This window comes from Trichechus manatus, unplaced genomic scaffold (assembly GCF_000243295.1).
Source record: "Trichechus manatus latirostris isolate Lorelei unplaced genomic scaffold, TriManLat1.0 scaffold00170, whole genome shotgun sequence".
Lineage (NCBI taxonomy): Eukaryota > Metazoa > Chordata > Mammalia > Sirenia > Trichechidae > Trichechus > Trichechus manatus.
In genome coordinates, this window is record NW_004444106.1 from 4,864,649 (window position 1) to 4,881,336 (window position 16,688).

The 16,688-nt window shown below is 53.8% G+C and overlaps 3 protein-coding genes and 1 pseudogene across 4 annotated transcripts; 2 read left to right on the forward strand and 2 right to left on the reverse strand.

Annotated features, from left to right (window-relative positions):
• The first annotated feature begins 259 nt into the window (after positions 1 to 259).
• LAMTOR4 (late endosomal/lysosomal adaptor, MAPK and MTOR activator 4) lies at positions 260 to 3,687 on the forward strand. 2 transcript variants are annotated; one of them, XM_023740992.1, is made up of 4 exons: positions 260 to 358; positions 878 to 958; positions 2,719 to 2,836; positions 3,340 to 3,687. In XM_023740992.1, the coding sequence occupies exons 1-4, from the start codon at positions 356 to 358 to the stop codon at positions 3,435 to 3,437; spliced, it is 300 nt and encodes a 99-aa protein (XP_023596760.1). In that variant the 5' UTR covers positions 260 to 355; the 3' UTR covers positions 3,438 to 3,687. The 2 variants fall into 2 exon arrangements, with proteins under 2 accessions (XP_023596760.1, XP_023596761.1); XM_023740993.1 differs by lacking the exons at positions 260 to 358; positions 878 to 958 and adding an exon at positions 2,037 to 2,381.
• Positions 3,688 to 4,111: 424 nt separating this feature from the next.
• Positions 4,112 to 8,445, reverse strand: TRAPPC14 (trafficking protein particle complex subunit 14). Its single transcript, XM_004386716.2, has 11 exons — positions 7,798 to 8,445; positions 7,467 to 7,562; positions 7,232 to 7,361; positions 6,972 to 7,058; positions 6,695 to 6,815; positions 6,441 to 6,588; positions 6,224 to 6,306; positions 5,968 to 6,131; positions 5,270 to 5,424; positions 4,842 to 5,035; positions 4,112 to 4,726 (listed from the first exon to the last, which is right to left on the reverse strand). Exons 1-11 carry the CDS (start codon positions 8,206 to 8,208, stop codon positions 4,573 to 4,575), a joined length of 1,743 nt encoding a protein of 580 aa, XP_004386773.1. The 5' UTR covers positions 8,209 to 8,445; the 3' UTR covers positions 4,112 to 4,572.
• Positions 8,446 to 8,553: 108 nt separating this feature from the next.
• LOC101341357 (glyceraldehyde-3-phosphate dehydrogenase-like) lies at positions 8,554 to 9,633 on the forward strand (annotated as a pseudogene).
• Positions 9,634 to 10,377: 744 nt separating this feature from the next.
• On the reverse strand, positions 10,378 to 14,289 carry GAL3ST4 (galactose-3-O-sulfotransferase 4). The gene is made up of 3 exons (XM_004386717.3): positions 13,995 to 14,289; positions 13,498 to 13,807; positions 10,378 to 11,438 (listed from the first exon to the last, which is right to left on the reverse strand). Exons 1-3 carry the CDS (start codon positions 14,123 to 14,125, stop codon positions 10,407 to 10,409), a joined length of 1,473 nt encoding a protein of 490 aa, XP_004386774.1. The 5' UTR covers positions 14,126 to 14,289; the 3' UTR covers positions 10,378 to 10,406.
• Positions 14,290 to 16,688: the final 2,399 nt, after the last annotated feature.

A 16,688-nucleotide genomic window follows, 5' to 3' on the forward strand; every position in this document is an offset into this window, starting at 1 on the left:
CCGATATTACCCTCTGGGCACTCCTGCGCGCGCAATCCCAGCCCCCTCTCCCCCGCCCCACCCCGTCCTGGACCTGGCTCCGCCACACACTCCTCCCTCCTCCTGCCTCTCAGGCTCCGAGGGGCGGGATATGGGTTAAAGAGGGTACGTGACCAATCCTTGCGCGTCTCCGCGAAACGGCGCTTCTCACTGGCAGATTCAGTCTGATGATGTAATCCATGTTCCAATCACGCTGGGGGCGGGGCTGAAGTCCGGCAGCACAGCGCAGGAGACCGCCCCTGTAAGCACGTGATCTGGCACTCTGGTAGGAAGCTGCCTATCTATTAGGGAGTGCCCCCAGCACCTAAAGTCTACGATGGTGAGTGAGAACGCATGCGCGGGAGTACGTGCCGGGGGTTCTGCGTTCCTGTTCCCCAACCTTTTTGGTTGCCCTTTTCTGGGCCTGCATTCTACGTTCACCCTAAGCCACCCTGGGACCGAGAGGGAATGGAGATGGGACGGGGTGGCGACATGGAGAGCTGAAGAGGGAGGGCGTATAGAGCTGGGGAGTAGTTTTCGAGGAAGGGGCGGGGCACGAGGGGAGTTGAAGGGAGGATCTGATGTGAGGGGCCAGTGGGGCTGCGAAGGCATCCTGGGGTATCAAAGATGGGGTGTGGGAGGCCGAGGGAGCCTACGGGCAAAGGGGTAGAGGGTCCAGATGGAGGCTCAGAAGGCAAGGAAAGCTCGGTGTTAGAGGGAAGAGCGTCTGGAAGGACCCTGGTTGGGGAAAGAGAAGGCCGGGGGGGGGGGGGCATCATCAGGAGAGGAATTTGGGTTTGAAGGTATTCAGGGCCACCTTCCTGGCATGCTTCTCACTGATTGCTCCTTTATGCACTAGACTTCTGCACTGACCCAGGGGCTGGAGCGAATCCCAGACCAGCTCGGCTACTTGGTGCTGAGTGAAGGCGCAGTGCTGGCGGTGCGTTCTGGGGAAAGGGAGGGAATCCCCTAAGAACACTTGGCCCATAATCTCTTCCAGTATTGCACATTTTACCCTAATTTGTCTCTATGTCATTACCTGGTAGCATGCCTGGCATATAGTAAGCTTTCAGTAATCAATTAAAGTCTCCAACTTTTCTAAGAGGCTTACTAACTCTACTAAAGTCACAAGTTTGTTGGTAACTGATATTACCTGAGTTCGTCTCAAGTATATATACGGTATTTATTGACGAGGCTTTGTATTTTGTTCCATAGTACAGAACAGTGTTAGTTCTCTAGAAGTTTTCAATCTAGTTAGACAAGGCTTAAAAGGTTAAAAGTTGAAAGCAACATGAGTGGTGAAGACTACTGAAGGAATCAACCCTTCATGTTACGTTATGTAATAACTTGTGTTACGGCAAGGAAACTTTCTCAGAGGTAGAAATTCAGCTGGGCGTTAAAGGATGGGTGGTGGTGAACAGGAAGAAAAGGAGTTCTTTGAGGCTGGGAAGTGGACATATTTGCAGGAGTGTGACACCAACGTGTCTAAAATGGTGGGTGTCACATTGAGAAGCTTTGGGAAGGTTTAGGGGAAGAAGAGGATATTATCAGGAAAGGATCAGAGTGTGGAGGACTTTCAAAGCCAGGTTCACCCATCTGGACTTAATCTTGAAGGTAATAAGGAGGTATTGAAGGCTTTTGAACAGGAACATGACCTGATGAAATGGTTTAGCAAGATTGTTCTGTTAGCAATGTGAAGGTGGACTGGAAGGTGACGAATTTAGAAGACAGGGCAGTAAGCTAGGTATGAGACTGGGCTGGTGGCAACCAGAAGGAGCGTGAGAATAGATTTAAAGGAGGAATGACTGGATATAAGTGATGGAGGAGATACTTCTCCAGCCAGTAAGATTTTGAATTCAGAAGCCTAGAAGAATGATGGTGCCTTAACAAACAGGAAATCAAAAATGGAAGTTGGTTGGGGAGCATGGGAGGTAGAGGGAATTCCAATGGTTTGACTTTCAACACTGGGTTTGATGTGGAATAAAAGCAGTTAATATAAATGGTAGGAGCTGTTCTAAGCATCTTGCCAATATTATTTAATCTTCACAATAAGTTTGTAAGGTACTGTATTGTTCCCAATTTACAGATGAGAAAACTGTGGTACAGAATGTCCAAGGGAAAAAAGTTCACTAAACTTAACTAGTGGGAGGCCCATATCAAGGATGTGGGAAGAAGAAGTTGAGATAGTCACCAGCAAAGAGGAAGCCCAGGCCACTGTCACAGCACTGATCCAAGCAGCTGGGTAGTAGGGAGGGGCTCAAGACAAAGGGGATGGTTGTGTTCCAGATTCTGCAAACAGGGCAGTAAATGGGAAGACTGAGAAAAAGATGGAGACTTTAACAATTCAGTGGTCATTTTCAAGGGTGGGAATTGGTTTTTGAGAATGTGTTTTTATCAGATAGCTGGGGGCAGGGAACAAAGTTAAGTTTCAAGGCGTTAGGAAACAATGGTCAGTAAAGAACTGCATGAGAGTCATCAGGGGAAGCCCAGTAGTACAAGGAGAAATAGGATGACACAAAGAGGAAGCTATAATGCCAAAGGAAGGTTTTAGGTTTGTCTTTCCCGAACTGGGGTAACCTGGGAATTTTGGAAAGTAAAGAGGGAGAAGTTACAAATAACTAGAGACAAAGTGACTGGCCTAGAATTCCTTCCCGATTCTCTTCCCTAATTTCTGCCCTCTTCCCTCCCATCTGCATGCAGTCGTCTGGGGATCTAGAGAACGATGAGCAGGCAGCCAGTGCTATCTCTGAGCTGGTCAGCACCGCTTGTGGTTTCCGGCTGCACCACGGCATAAACGTCCCCTTCAAACGCCTGTCAGGTGAGCCCCAGCCCCTGCCCCTGGTGGTGGTGGTGGGGAAGGGGGCTTCTCCCAAAGGCTTCTGCTTCTCAGGGAAAACAGGCTATCTCCTACCAACTCTTCCACCATCTCCTGGGGTCCCAGGTTCTGGCCCCATTCATCCCTTTGGGGACCCCTCCCACAGATCAAAGGAAACCCTGGTGGCATAGTGGTTAAGAGCTATGGCTGCTAACCAAAAGGTTGGCAGTTTGAATCCACCAGGCGCTCCCTGGAAACTGTATGGGGCAGTTCTACTCTGTCCTATAGGGTCACTGAGTCAGAATCTACTCAACAGCAGGTTTTCCCCTGGATCAGTGTTGAGAATGAGAAAGAAGAGGATTTAATGGAGGCCTCTCCTCTTCTGAGCCTGGAACTGTAGAATTTCTTTGGCTTTTGATATCAGCCAATTTGTGTGACCCCATGGAGGCCATCGCATCCCGCTAACTCTGTGCTCCCTTCCCTCTCCTGGGGCATCTCTCCTCCAGTGGTCTTTGGCGAACACACGCTGCTGGTGACCGTGTCAGGACAGAGGGTGTTTGTAGTAAAGAGGCAGAACCGAGTCCGGGAGCCCATTGACATCTGAGCCTGCGAGAGGGGTCGAAGGTGGATTGGGTCCACGAGCCGCTTGTGATGAGGAAGGCACAGCGTCCTCTGCCTCTTTCTTGGCTTGCAGCTAGAAGTAAGGCCTTCTACTCATCCACTTCCTCACCCTACCTGGAAGGGCAAAGGCTTGGGGACTTTGCACAATGTTAAGGAGAGGGAGAGCGAAGGGACTGCCCTCTTCCCTCGCTTCTTCCCTTCCTCCCTCCTAATAAACATAAATCTGATGTTCCCAGGCCTAGGGGTATTTGTGTGTGTGTGTGTGTGTGTGTGTGTGTGTGTGTGTGTCAGGGGTGGAGGTAGTTCATACCTCACGTCTGTCACCTTCTGGGGAGAAAGTCATGTACCCAGAGGAGTAGGGCACGGCCACCTCTGGATATTATATAATGGGAATTGGATAGGAAGGGAGCTGGGGGGAGCTACTTGGTCTGTATGCTGAAGGGAATTATTCTCAGCCTCTGCCCACTGTGTCGTCTGCTCCCTCCACCAACACACAAACAGCAGTCTTTCTTCTTCCTCCTGGGCACACATTTAATAGTCTTATTTCAGTTGGAAGCAGTAGATGGAAAATAATTTACAGGACAGACTAAAAAAAAAAACCACACCCACACCCACAACCACACACACACACACACAACTTAAAGTGCTTCAGGCTGCAAACGTAAACATGAGGGGTGGAAAGAGGTCACCTAGTTATCTCCTCGACCCCCAAAACAGGAGGGTTGTTGTCGGGGCCCCTTTACCATCACCACCCTCTAAGCTCAGCCCTGCAGCTGGGTGGGAGGGAACGTCAGAGGTGGGAAAGACAACTTAAGAGCAGTGAGGAAAACACTTCGTAAACGTTGAAAGGGCGCAGGGCCAGGGAGCTCTTGGAGTATCTGTCCTGGCCTAGGGGTGGGGCCAGCCCCCCCACAGGAACTGGGGGAAATACTGTTGACTTGTGCCACAGCCATACCCGCCCTTTTCACAGCTTCTTCCCTGGTCCCTCATCAGCAGACATAAGACAGGTGGCTCCCACGGTAGGAGGCAACCCAAGGGAGGCAGCAGCCTGGGAGGGAGGACCCCCTCCGGAGTTTCTGATTTCTGGGAGTGCAAGAGGGAGGTGAGCCGGCTTGGTGCTACTTGACGGGCTCCACCACCAGCACCTTGCACTCGCGCTTGGCAATCTTGTCCAGAGAGAGCACAGCCTTGTCCGGGGGCAGGTAGAGGGGACGGCCGACAGGGGAGGCCACAGGGGGCGTGATGGCCCTGCGCTCCATCACACTGCCCGACCTGGGAGAGGGCAGAGGGTGTGGGCTCCAGTCAGACACCAGGCACCCCTCCCTGCTCCCTCTCTGGTTCCAGCCTCTACCAAGCCTGAGTGCCACCCCACCTCCCGGTTCCATACCTCATGAGGTGGCTGCGGGAGGGCTGTTGGTGGGAGAAGGATTGAGAGCGGCCCAGGCTCGCCTGGTGCCTCTCCACCAAGTCCCGGACGGCGGGGCTGCTGGGGCTGCTCTTGCGGGAGAGGGGCCGGGCCTCGGGCGGAGGGTGGGACACGCTGGCGGTGAACTGCAACTTCAGTTTCATGTGCTGGCTCAGCTGGGGGCGGCGGACACAGATGAGCTTGCCGGCACGGCTCCCAGGGCCCAGACCCCTCTTCCGGTCACCTTACCCACTCCATGGGCGTCCATCAGCTCGAAAGTCCACTTCCCTCTGCCCAGCTTTGTCATGCCACCCATTATATTTCAATCACAGAAGCTAACTGGTTGTCTAATTCCTCACGCCCCACCATTCCGCATCATCCACCACACAGCCCCACCCTCCCCGGCCCACCTCAAAGAGCCCTGTCCTGAGAGCCTGGAAGGCCACACTGAAGGTGAGTGCGCTGCCCTTCCGGGAAAAGCCGAGGTTGTTGAGAGGCGTGTGGCAGATGATGGAGTCCAGGGCTGCCTGCATAGCCCGGCGTTCCTCCTCACACAGCTGCTTTCCTGGGGGGAGAAAGGGACAGGAACGGGCGGCGGTAAACACATCTGTACAGTGGTCCTCAGTTCACAAAGTCTCATTTGATCCTCCAAACCACTCTGTAGTAAATGGAATAAATGTTCATCTTTTGTTGCATTTTATAGATAACAGTAGTGGGCTGGTATGCTGAAATCTGTTCTCATCACTTGTATCAATTCAGTTAATCTACATGACAACCCCGTTTTAGAGATGAAGAATCTGAGGCTCAGAGAGATTAAGTAATTTACTCACGGTCACACAGCTAGTAAAAGGGAGAAATAGAAATCAAACATGCCAGAAAGCCCAGCTCCAGTGTCTATGCCCTTAAAATCACTCAGCACCACTGCCTCTCTGAACTCCACATGTGGTACTGTGGAGACCATCCAGGTGCAGCTGAAGTGGCAAGCCTCAAGTCACCCACTTGTGGGGCTGGCACCAGGTTTTGAGCTGTTTTCACTGTGCTACTTCCATGACTTCTTCCTTTCCCTCCCTGCCCTTGGGACAAGGTCCCAGCCTGGCAGCTGACCCACCAGCCTGTGCGTGCTCCGGTGTCCACACGAGCCTCACAGCGAGGAAGTCTTGGAGATTGTTGAGCAGCGTGTAGGTGACAGTGAAACGCTCGTAGGTCCGAACAGGAGACTCACAAGAAGCAGTCATCACAAAGCACGGGCGGTCCAGGCGGATGCTGGGCAGCCTGGAAGCAGTGAAAGAGAAGAGAGCATAGGGTGTGTGTCAAGTAACAAAGGTGAACAGGACAGTACCTGGCAGGGGATCCCACATACTCACCCGTAGTGGGTATAGATGCTCTGGGTGAAGGGCAGCTTTGGAGTGGACCACTGAACCACAGCAATCAGGGGAACTTCAAGGCCCTGTGGGAAGGACAAAGGGCAACACCACATGTATTAGAGTCCCCCTCCCATCTTTAGTCCTCAAACCCTTAGTCTTTCCCGCTCACTGCTTTTTCTTATCATTTTTCCTTGAACACACCAGCCCCTATCCTCACCTCCTTGGCTCCTGGAGGGGGCTGCTCACCCCCTCTCAGCTGAAACAGGAAGTTGTGTTCCTCCAGGGCACTAAGCAGGCAGGGAAAGCAGCCAGAGGCACCAGGGAGTCGGCAGAAGGAGCCCATGGAGACCTCCCCAGACTGGTGACTAGTTCAGAGGAGGGGAACAGAGCATGATCTCTCCATGCCAGAGCTCTCAGTCCCCTATTCCCAGCCCCACGACTCCACGGCATAGCTTGTCCCCAGGACCTCACCAGACATTGTCCACCAGCAGCACAGAGCCATCGGGCATAACAGGTAGATAACTGGCATTGAAGTTGGGGAGAATTCGGATGTCCCAGATGGAGATTTCCTCCTGGGAGGAGCTGTTCAGCACTGTGAGAGGTAGCCAGCTGAGCCAAGAGTATCTGGACTCTTCAATCCCCAACTTCACCCCAAAACACAGACCTACCCCACCAACCTGCCCAAAGTAACTGCCACCCAATCAACACCTTGCTGCTACTGAAGAATCGAGCCAGCCAATCTGCTCACCCTTGAGCACAGTCAGGTGTTTTCCAGCCACAGTGAATTGACGGCATTTCAGAACCGGAGGGGGCAGCAGAGTCAGCAGGGTGCTCACTGCCAGAGAGGGTGAAGGGAAGAAATGATGGTCTGGGCACACCCCTCGACTCCAACCCACAGTTCTAATCTTCCTCTTCTCCCCAGACCAGATACTCTCCTGTAGCACCCCTCCATTCTGTCCCCCAGATTCCAGACTCTAGCCTCTCCCCGCTCTGTATTCTCCTCCCCACCTTGGGCCTTGAAAGCGCTCTGCTCGCCCCGGAAGGTCTCCCCAGGAGATCGGGTCTGCAGCAAGCGCAGGTAGCCTTGATCTCTGACCTCTGGTGCCTCAACCTCCCGCTTCCACACGGTCACTACAATCTGAACACAGGGGACACAGGTCCACAGTCAACAGGAGAGAGAGCCAGCAGGGCCTTAGAAAGGTGTCCGAGTTAGGACAAAATCTCCACCCCTTGCCAATCCTACCTTAGCCTTAGGTGTCCCTGGGGGCAGTCTATCCAGTGAAACGGTGAGTGGGAAGATGACCTCATCTGTGGACACAATTGGTTCCTCCACAGGCAGCTGGGGTTGCGAAAGAGGGGTTCACAGGTCAGGAAAGGTTCAAAGAGGCAGCCTACCTCAGTTCCCTTTAAGATCTGCAGTACATGGTTCTTGCCCTTCCCCTCCTCATTCATCCTCTGCCTCCGGCCTCGGGCTCCCAGCTTCGAGCCTAGGCCCCCAGCGTCCATCTCCCCTCAAGTCTCTGGAGCCCAGCACCCTATCCCGCCACCCTGTGCCGTCACCCTAAGTTCCTCACCGTGGTCGCTCCCCCTGAGGTAGCAGGGCCCGGGCCGTGGGTGAGAAGGGGGCTGCAGCCTCGGAACAAGACCCCACCCCCAGGGTCCCCTCCCCCTGGGGGTTCAGGATCCTGGTCGCTGGTGCCACTGCCCCCGGGGGCTCCGCCTCCGGCGCTGACCGAGGCCAGGGCAGCCAGGGTGGTTGCCAGTTCCGCCCAGGCCCCACGGGAGCCCAAGCCCGGGCCGCCCCCGGCACCGGACGCCGCGCCGCCCCGGCAGCGCAGCACCAGCAGGAAGCGGACAGTCTCCCCCAGGTATAGATGGTTTCGCCGGGGCAGCGCCCGGTACCGGCCCGGGTCCCCTGCCAGCTCCGCGCGCGGGGGCAGCGGCACAGCCGGAAAGTACATCGAGTAGTCGCACTGGGACTCCATGGGATGGCGAGGGCTGGGGCCCGGGCGGGGGGCGAGGTGGGCAGGAACCGGAGACCAGCCCCGGCGGGCCCGCGGAGGACAAGGGGGACCCCCTGGGCTAGATCCGAGGAGTCTGGCACCCGAAGGGTGCTGCGCGCGGCCGGCGCGGCCCGAGAAACCAGCTCGGTCGGGAACCGGGGCAACGAACCCGGAACCCAGAGCCGGCGGAGCCGTAACCCGGGCGCTGGACGAATGACTGGCGAGAGACCGGAAGCGGAAAGGAAGGGGTGTGGCCTCTGAGGCCCCGGAATCTGTAGGTGACTGGACCGTGGAGGAGAGGGGAGGAGTTCGGCTGCAACCAGGCAGTTGCAAGAATTTAGGAGAGCGCTCTGTGCTCGATCCCGTTCGTGCGACCGACAGCAGCATCCCTGAGACAGGATGGTGAAGGCTAGAGTAAACGGATTTGCCCGTATTGGGCGTCTGATCGCCAGGACTACTTTTAACCCCGGCAAAGTGGAGGTTATTGCCATCAATGACCCCTTCATTGATCTCAACGACGTGGTCTACGTGTTCCAGTATGAGTCCACCCGTGGCGAGTTCATTGGTACCCTCAAAGCTGAGAACGGGAAGCTTGCCATCAATGGGAAGCTCTTCTCTATCTTACAGGAATAAGATCCCGCCAACATCAAAAGTGGGGTGATAACTAGTGCTGAATATGTTGTAGAGTCCACCGGTGTCTTCACAACCTTGGAGAAGACTGGGGCTCACTTGAAGGGTAGCACCAAAAGGGTAATCATTTCTGCCCCTTCTGCCGATGCCCCCATGTTTGTGATGGGCGTGAGCCACGAGAAGTATGACAAATCCCTCAAGATTGTCAGCAATGCTTCGTGTACCACCAACTGCTTGCTCCAACCCCCCCGAGCCAAGGTCATCCATGACAACTTTGGCATCATGGAGGGACTCATGACCACAGTCCATACCATCACTGCCACCTAGAAGACTGTGGATGGCCCCTCTGGGAAACTGTGGCAAGATGGCTGAGGGGCTGCCCAGAACATCATCCCTGCATCTACTGGTGTTGCCACGGCTGTGGCAAGGTCATCCCTGAGCTGAATGGGAAGCTCACTGTCATGGCCTTCCGTGTTCCCACCCCCAAAGTGTCGGTTGTAGATCTGACCTACCATCTGGAGAAAGCTGCCAAATATGATGATATCAAGAAAGTGGTGAAGCAGGCATCAGAGGGTCCCCTAAAGGGCATCCTGGGCTACATTGAAGACCAAGTTGTCTCCTGACTTGAACAGTGACACCCACTCTTCCACCTTTGATGCTGGGGCTGGCATTGCCCTCAGTGACCACTTCGTCAAGCTCATTTCCTGCTATGACAATGAATTTGGCTATAGCAACAGGGTGGTGGACCTTATAATCCACGTGGCCTCCAAGGAATAAGAGCCCCCTGAACCACCAGCCCCAGCAATACCACTAAAGGGAGAGGCCCTCATCTGCTGGGGAGTCCTTGTCCCAACTGGATCCCCCAACACACTGAGAATCTCCCATCCTTGACACAGTTTCTGTCCCAGACCCCCTGAAAAAAGGGAAGGGCTTAGAGAGCCCAACCTTGTCATGCACCATCAATAAAGTACAGTGTACCCAGCCAGAAAAAAAAATTTAGGAAAAACAACAAAAAAGGTGGCTCCGTATTAAAAGAACCCCCTCCAGCCCCAGTTCTCTCAGGAAGATGCCCCAGCCCGCCATTTCTGCCCTACATAAATCAAGTAGAAGTAATTATTTATTCATTAAACAAACATTTCATAGTGAAATGACCATAGCCCAATAACAAATATTTCATAGAGAAATGAACGTATTATTCCAACCCACCGTGCCCCAAACTTTCTCTGGCTCATTCCATCTGTCACCACTCTAGGGGACTTTTAAAAGTGCTACACAGACCTGCCATGGGGCTGGAAAGGGGAAGGGGCAAGATGGTTGGGGAAGAGGGGGAGCTGCTGGGATCTGAAGGACTGGGATTCCAAAGCAAAAGCCAGAAGACAGGGCCTGCATTAGGACAGAGTTCCTTTCGTCCTCTAGGGGGCAGACATCCCTTCTGAAGGCAGCAGAAATCACATCTGACTGCCCTGAACTCATCACACCCGCCCTACTCCTAGCTTAGCTCCTCTTCTCTTAGTTTAGCTGCTCTTTAGCCTGCCTCTGCAGTCTGATGCCTATGGGGAGAGTAGCCTGGAAGGCTTGAGGGGCAGCGAGACTGGTGGGGGGAACTGTTTGGCATCCAGCTTGTCCTTGTACTGTAGCTCAGGGGTAACCAGGCGTTCACACTCCTCCTGGTCTTCGGGGCTCAGTCCACTCCGAAGTATATAGCCCAAAACCTTAGCTGACCCAAACTGGAAGGGGCGGAACCTCTGGTCAGTGATGTACTTGGGGTCAAGAGCCTCACCTCCCACCAGACAAAGTTTAGCCAGGGCCTCTCGCCGAGCCCGGAGCTCCGCCACAGCACTCTCCAGCCGGCTCTGGCCGTATTTCTCTATCCGTGTCCACAGACTTCGGTTGAAATGAACATAGAGGGCCCAGTCCAGGTTGTTCCAGGTGCGGGCTTGTGCAGCCAGCTGCTGCTCCTCATCAGTCCATCTTCCTTCCCTGGCAGCACTGAGACCCTGCTCACCTCCAGCCTGGGCATTGTGCATAAAGCCTACCACATCATCAAGACCCCAGCACAGGGCATCTGCCAGAAGGACCAATGACTCATCAAAGTACTCAGCCACCAAAACCAGGTCAAAGACAGAGTCTAGCCAGGCCAGACCCCACTGGATGAAGGACGAAGACTCCAAATCTGAAGAGGTAGGGCTGGACATCTGGTGGCGACCATTGGCAACAGTGGGAGCAGGATGGAAGAGTGCATTGGGATCCAGGGTTTGGGCTCGAGGGCCAGCACCAGAAGGTACGACATGCAGCTGTGGAGGGTTGGGGTCTCTGAGGGGATGAAGATTCCCTCTCTTGGTCCTCATATCTGGGGGAAAGGGGAGGCCAAAGTCAAACCACAGCAAGTTGCGGGCATAGTGGTCCCCACGAGCCCCAGGCCAGTAGAAGGCTCGAGGATTGGCCAAAAAGGCAGCCAAAGAGGGGGCCTTGCGGAAAGCGGATGAGGTGGATTTGTAGTAGGAGAAGGCAGAGTGGGCCAGAGCTGCTGGGTCTCGGACAATGGAAAAGAAGAAGCTGTCAGAAGGCATGACCTGAAGTACCTGCAGAGGAGGGAAAGCAGACAAAGGGAGAAAGAACTGGGTCAGGAAGAAACTAAGCACAAGCCAAGTGCCCACTGATCCCCCGGCCTTCTCAAACCTCCTTCTGACAGTTCTGCTGGGATCCCCTCCCCCCCAGCTGTCTCTTACTAGCTGCATGATCTTGGACAAGTTACTTAACATCTCTGAGGCACCATTTGCTTATCTGCAAAATGGGGATAAACATACCTTCCTTCCCAGGTGGTTGTGAAGGTTACGTGAGATAAAGGATGTGAAGGAGCTTGGAGTATAATTTTCTTTAGAACATTAATTTCCTTGGGCCTTTATGTGTGCCTTGGACGGTAAAACCTCTAGGAACCAAACTTTGTGTTCAGTTTTCCAACAGATACTTGCATCAGGACAGAGTTCCTGCTTTGGAACTCTTGGTCACATAAAGGAACTGGCCTCAGGCCTCTCCAAGGGGTCACTGGCAGCAAAGAGAGAGGAGAAGGGGGTAACAATAATTCTGCCTTGGGTACAGGCCTCAGGTGGGCAGGCCAGGTGCAGGATGGCTGAAGGATAGGGCACTATTGAGGATCCTGGGGATCTTGGAGAGCTAAAGACACTGCTCGTTGTGGTCCGAGTCCATCCAGAGGTACCTTGGAAGAAAGACCTAGCGATCTACTTACGAAATCTACTTCCAAAAAAATTAGCCATTGAAAACCCTGTGGAGCACAGTTCTACTCTGACACCCATGGGGTTGCCATGAGTTGGAGTTGACTCGATGGCAACTGGGACAACTGAAGAGATAATGGAACCATAAGATAAATCCTTGAATCATTATTGGACGCAAATGCTCCACAAGAGCAGCCTGAATTCCACTGGACAGTGGTATGAACTAGAAAACCTACCTCTCCAGAAAGGCACACCTCTTTTACTGAATGCTCTCTCCCCAACTCCAAATGCAGACACACGTATACACACACACACACACACACACACACACCTGCCCGGTACTGTGATGATATAATGGAAAGAGCTTTGACTTTGGACTAGATGGACCTGGATTCAAATTCTAGCTCTGCCACTTTCTGTTAACTGAGGCAAGTCACTTAACTTCTCTAACACTCAATCTCCTCATCTGTATAATGGAGACACTTAAAATGCCTCCTTGTTAAGTGATGGTAAGATTAGTACCCAGTACTCAGTAAGTATTCAATAAAGGTTAGTTCCTTCCCCGGGAGTTTTCATTTGCAGGTTGATTTTCTTCTCTACCAGAGCTCTCAGCTTCCTGTGTATGTATGTATATGAATGCATACATTCATTTCTCCCATTAGAATGGAGGTTCTTTGAGTGGGGGGGCGGTCAGAGGAGCTCTGGTGATGCAGTGGTTAAAGCACTGGGCTGCTAACCAAAAGGTCAGCAGTTCGAACCCACCAGCTGCTCTGCAGGAGAAAGATGTGGCAGTCTGCTTCCATACAGATCTACAGCCTTGGAAACCCTATGCGGCAGCTCTACTCTGTCCTGTAGAGTTGCTATGAGCCAGAATCAACTCGATGGCAATGGGTTCGTTTTTTTTTTTTTTTTTTTTTTTTTGGCAAGGGCGGGGGTAGTCAGGACTGGGCTTCTGCCCAACTATTTTGCTAGTCCCACCCTAGAGCTTGGCATATAGCGAATCTTCAAAATATGGCAGACATGTGAGGGCAGTGGGAGGAAGACAGGCTGGAAGTCAGTGGCTGAGCAGGGGTCCTGGAGATGACAGTGGAAGGGACCAGGAAAGGCAAGGGGCACCTGGATGGAGAACTTAGGGGACCAGGGTTGGCAGGGGAATCCATTAGTCATGGAAAGGGCTGGAGTGAGCTCCAGATGGTAGTCAGCAGGACCTTGGCTCCCAGAAGCTACTGGGGAGGGGATGCTTGAGGAGAGGGAGCAGGAAATCCCACCTTTGTGGCCTCCATGCCCAACTCTGTAGTGAGGTGATGCCAGGGCAGCCCCCAGGCCTCTGGCCCCTTCCCCAGTGGTCTTGACCACAGGCCTGAGCTCATCTCTTTCCAGTCCCACCTATCCCCCCTACGCCCCTCACCTCTTTCAGGTTGAACCTCATGTGGTGACAGAGGATGTGGAAGTGGGGCTGGGCGCGTCCGTCCTGGGGGTGGTAGTTTTTGACGCGAGAGGCCTGGAAAAGCCTCGGGTAGCCAAACTGGTAGCGGGTGGGGAGAGCAAAGCGCAGCCCATGCCGGTCCCCGTAGCGATGAAGCAGGTTCAGCACAGAGCTGCTCCCAGACTTATGCGTCTTTAGGAACACGAGCCGCTGCCGGGGTGTGCAAGATGGAACGCTTGGACCCCGGGATGGGGCCCAGGGTTGTCGAAGTTGGAGCCCAACTCCAGGTAGCCTGTAGAGAGATGGGAGGGGAAGTGTCCTGTCCCTCACCAGCAGGTGGGTGGGCTCCTTGTGGAGAAAGGACAGCTGGTCTGCTGCCTTCTCTGCCTTGGCCCTCTAAGTTCCATAGAGCCCCCCGAGTCCCAGCCTCAGGTGGGACGTGGGCCATCCACTCTAAGCTGGACAAGGTGGAGACTCACCTCCTTTGGAAGGGCCCCCCCCAGAGCTGGAGGGCGAATCCGATGGTCATGAAGACTCCCAGAGCCACGCCGAGGCTCCGAGGCCCCCAGAGCCAGAGCCGCATAGTCCTGGCAGGAGACACGGGGCCCATGTGATGCTACAAAGGAACCGGGCAAGGGCGAGGAACCGAGGCAGAGACAGCCTGGGGTAGCCACGTAGCCCTGAAGGCGCTTTTTGGAGATCGGGGTCATTCCCCAGGCCTGCTCACAGCCCTGGTAGAGTCTGCCCCCTGAGTTAGCAGATTTTTGCCTCTGTCAGCGTCTAGAAGGGAAATGAGGGGGAAGGAGAGGAGTCCAATGAGAGGGGTAGAGCCCTCTCTTTCCCGATGCAGCTTAAGCTGAATTCAGGGAGGGGGAGCAGGGGAGCTTTCTCTAGGTGGGCCCACAACCTACCATCTCTGCTGTCAGCCTCTCTGTCTCAAATTTCCTCAGTCTCCCACCTACAGTTCCTCCCTGAGCCCCAGAGATTTAGATGGGAAGGGGAGAAAGACAGAGCCCCAATCATTAACGAAACCGCCAGTGAGAGAGATCAGAGCACAGCAGATCACTAGGACAGTAAGGCAGGCAGCGGGTGGCACATTGCCGGCCCCCGGCTTCCTCCTGAGCCCCTCGATCTGTGACAAAAGGGGATGAAGAGCCCCATTTAGAGGCTGGGAGGGGAAGCCACACGGAGAGAATGAGGATCAGACAGTACCCAGGTAGGAGGGAGGGAAATTAGGCGACAGGGGAGACTTTCTAATGAGAAGGAAGAGTCCGCCATCTCGTTGCAAGTTCGGCATCTCTCCTCGCTTCAAAAGCTCCCAGCACAAGAAGATCTCGGTGTGTGAGAGAGGCTGGGGGAGATGTGGGGTTACTTAGGAAGCTCAGATCCCTGGACACCCCATCCTATGCCGCTATCCAGCCCCATCAGTGCAACCAGAAGAGATAGAGCGGGTGAGGCTGAAGAGAAAGAAAGACAGAGACTTACTGTGAGACACCAAGATACTGACAGAGAAAAGATGGAAAACAAGCTTCGGAGTTCCTTCCCAGGCCTGAGTTTCCCGATCGGCGGGGAGTCTAGCCCTGCGCCTTCAGATTACAAACTACAATTACAGGCCCAGCCCCTCCAACAAGACTGGACAGCCTCCTTCCCGGCTGAGCCAGAAGTGACTCCAAAGAGAGCCCCACTTGCTACCCGACGACCCGCCCACTCGGACATCACCTCCCAATTCCCTCCCCCAACTACAGCCCTCTGGATCCAGCCCAGGGCCAGACCCAACTCCGATTCCTCCACTTCTTTCATCCAGCTCTATCTCCTCCCACTCCCCCACATCCCAGCCCTCGGTCCCCTCCAGCTCTGGTGACTGTTTAGCCTGTTGCCAGCCCTTTGTTGGCTCTCTTTGAACCCTCGAGTTTCCTCCCATAAATTCTAGGGTCTCTCCATCAGCCTTGGCTTCACTTGCCCACTCACCAGGCCGCATGGGGTGGAGCAGGGAAATTAGGTTCAGGCCTCCCGCCCACCCCAGCCACCGCCCGGCTCCTCGTTGCTTTGCTCAACTTTCCCAACAAACTTTCTCCGCGGCTCAGGCTCCTCCCCTCTCCCTCCCTTTGTTCCACCAGTCCCGGCAGCTGCTTCTGCTTTGATCATCTCTCCCCCACTCTCCCTCCTGCATCTTCTCCTCTCCTTCAGGGCACCCCAGTCTGCTCTTGAAAGACACCACTTTTACCCTCCTTTTGCACTTAGGAATCAATTATACCTTTGTCTCTCAGCTTACTACAGAACAAAAGACTCATTCAAGTGACAGAAAGAAAGGAGAAAGTGACTGACGAGATGAAAGCAGACATTGTCAGGAACATGCCAGGTAGCCAGAGACAGACACGAAGACAGCAAGGGCCCCTCCACTGAAGGCTGGAGACAGTGCTGTGGCAATATTCATAAAGCCTCCTGTTTAAGAATTTTGCATATAACAGGTACTTCCTCACACAGGTCCTATTTGGTCCTCACAATTCTCCCCATTTTACAGATGAAGACATTGAGGCCGGGAGAGTGGCAACTTGCTCAAACTCAATACCAGAGGACAGGTCCCAAGAGAGGTGAGAAGCAGAAATACACGGAGACACACGGTCACAAAGTCAGGGTTCAGGGAGGACTGCCGGGCTGAAGGCACAGAGAGTCACACGTGGGGTCCAATAAATTAACCATTTATTTGCAGAATAAACACTGAGTCAAACACTGAGACATGAGATGCGGAAGCTCGGGAAGGATGTAGATGGCAGAGGTCATGGGAGGACCTTTTTTTTATTTTTTATTTTAAGAAATTGATACTGAAAAAGTCAGCAGAAGCCAGGTCCATAGATCCTGACATCTTACACACACCCAGTCCCCTCCCCTGCACCCCATCAGCACCCAGCTCTTGTCCATTTCTGAGATCAGCTACCCCTACCCCCATTTGAGTTCCACCCCTCCCCAATTCCACCTCAGTCCTTCAAACCCCACCCCCATCTGCAACTCTAGAAATACTCCCTTGTTGGGGCCAACCACCATCCCCCAGGCTTAGTGGCATGGAGACCACACCTCCTCTCCTAAATAAATACCCCATTACCTGTTACCAAATGTAAAAAGAAATATTGTGAGCACCCACTGCCTGACCCACCAATGGGAATCTCCTGGATTTG

Coding starts and splice junctions, on each gene's coding strand:
- TRAPPC14 (XM_004386716.2), bottom strand. CDS start 8,208: ATGGAGTCCCAGTGCGACTACTCGATGTACTTTCCGGCTGTGCCGCTG. Junction 6,816..6,971: donor ACACCTGACTGTGCTCAAGG/GTGAGCAGATTG, acceptor TACCTCTCACAG/TGCTGAACAGCTCCTCCCAG. Junction 6,589..6,694: donor CTGCTGGTGGACAATGTCTG/GTGAGGTCCTGG, acceptor CCTCTGAACTAG/TCACCAGTCTGGGGAGGTCT.
- LAMTOR4 (XM_023740992.1), top strand. Junction 959..2,718: donor GTGAAGGCGCAGTGCTGGCG/GTGCGTTCTGGG, acceptor ATCTGCATGCAG/TCGTCTGGGGATCTAGAGAA. Junction 2,837..3,339: donor CCCCTTCAAACGCCTGTCAG/GTGAGCCCCAGC, acceptor TCTCTCCTCCAG/TGGTCTTTGGCGAACACACG.
- GAL3ST4 (XM_004386717.3), bottom strand. CDS start 14,125: ATGGGCCCCGTGTCTCCTGCCAGGACTATGCGGCTCTGGCTCTGGGGG. Junction 13,808..13,994: donor GGGGGGCCCTTCCAAAGGAG/GTGAGTCTCCAC, acceptor ATCTCTCTACAG/GCTACCTGGAGTTGGGCTCC. Junction 11,439..13,497: donor TGAGGTTCAACCTGAAAGAG/GTGAGGGGCGTA, acceptor CCTCCTCTGCAG/GTACTTCAGGTCATGCCTTC.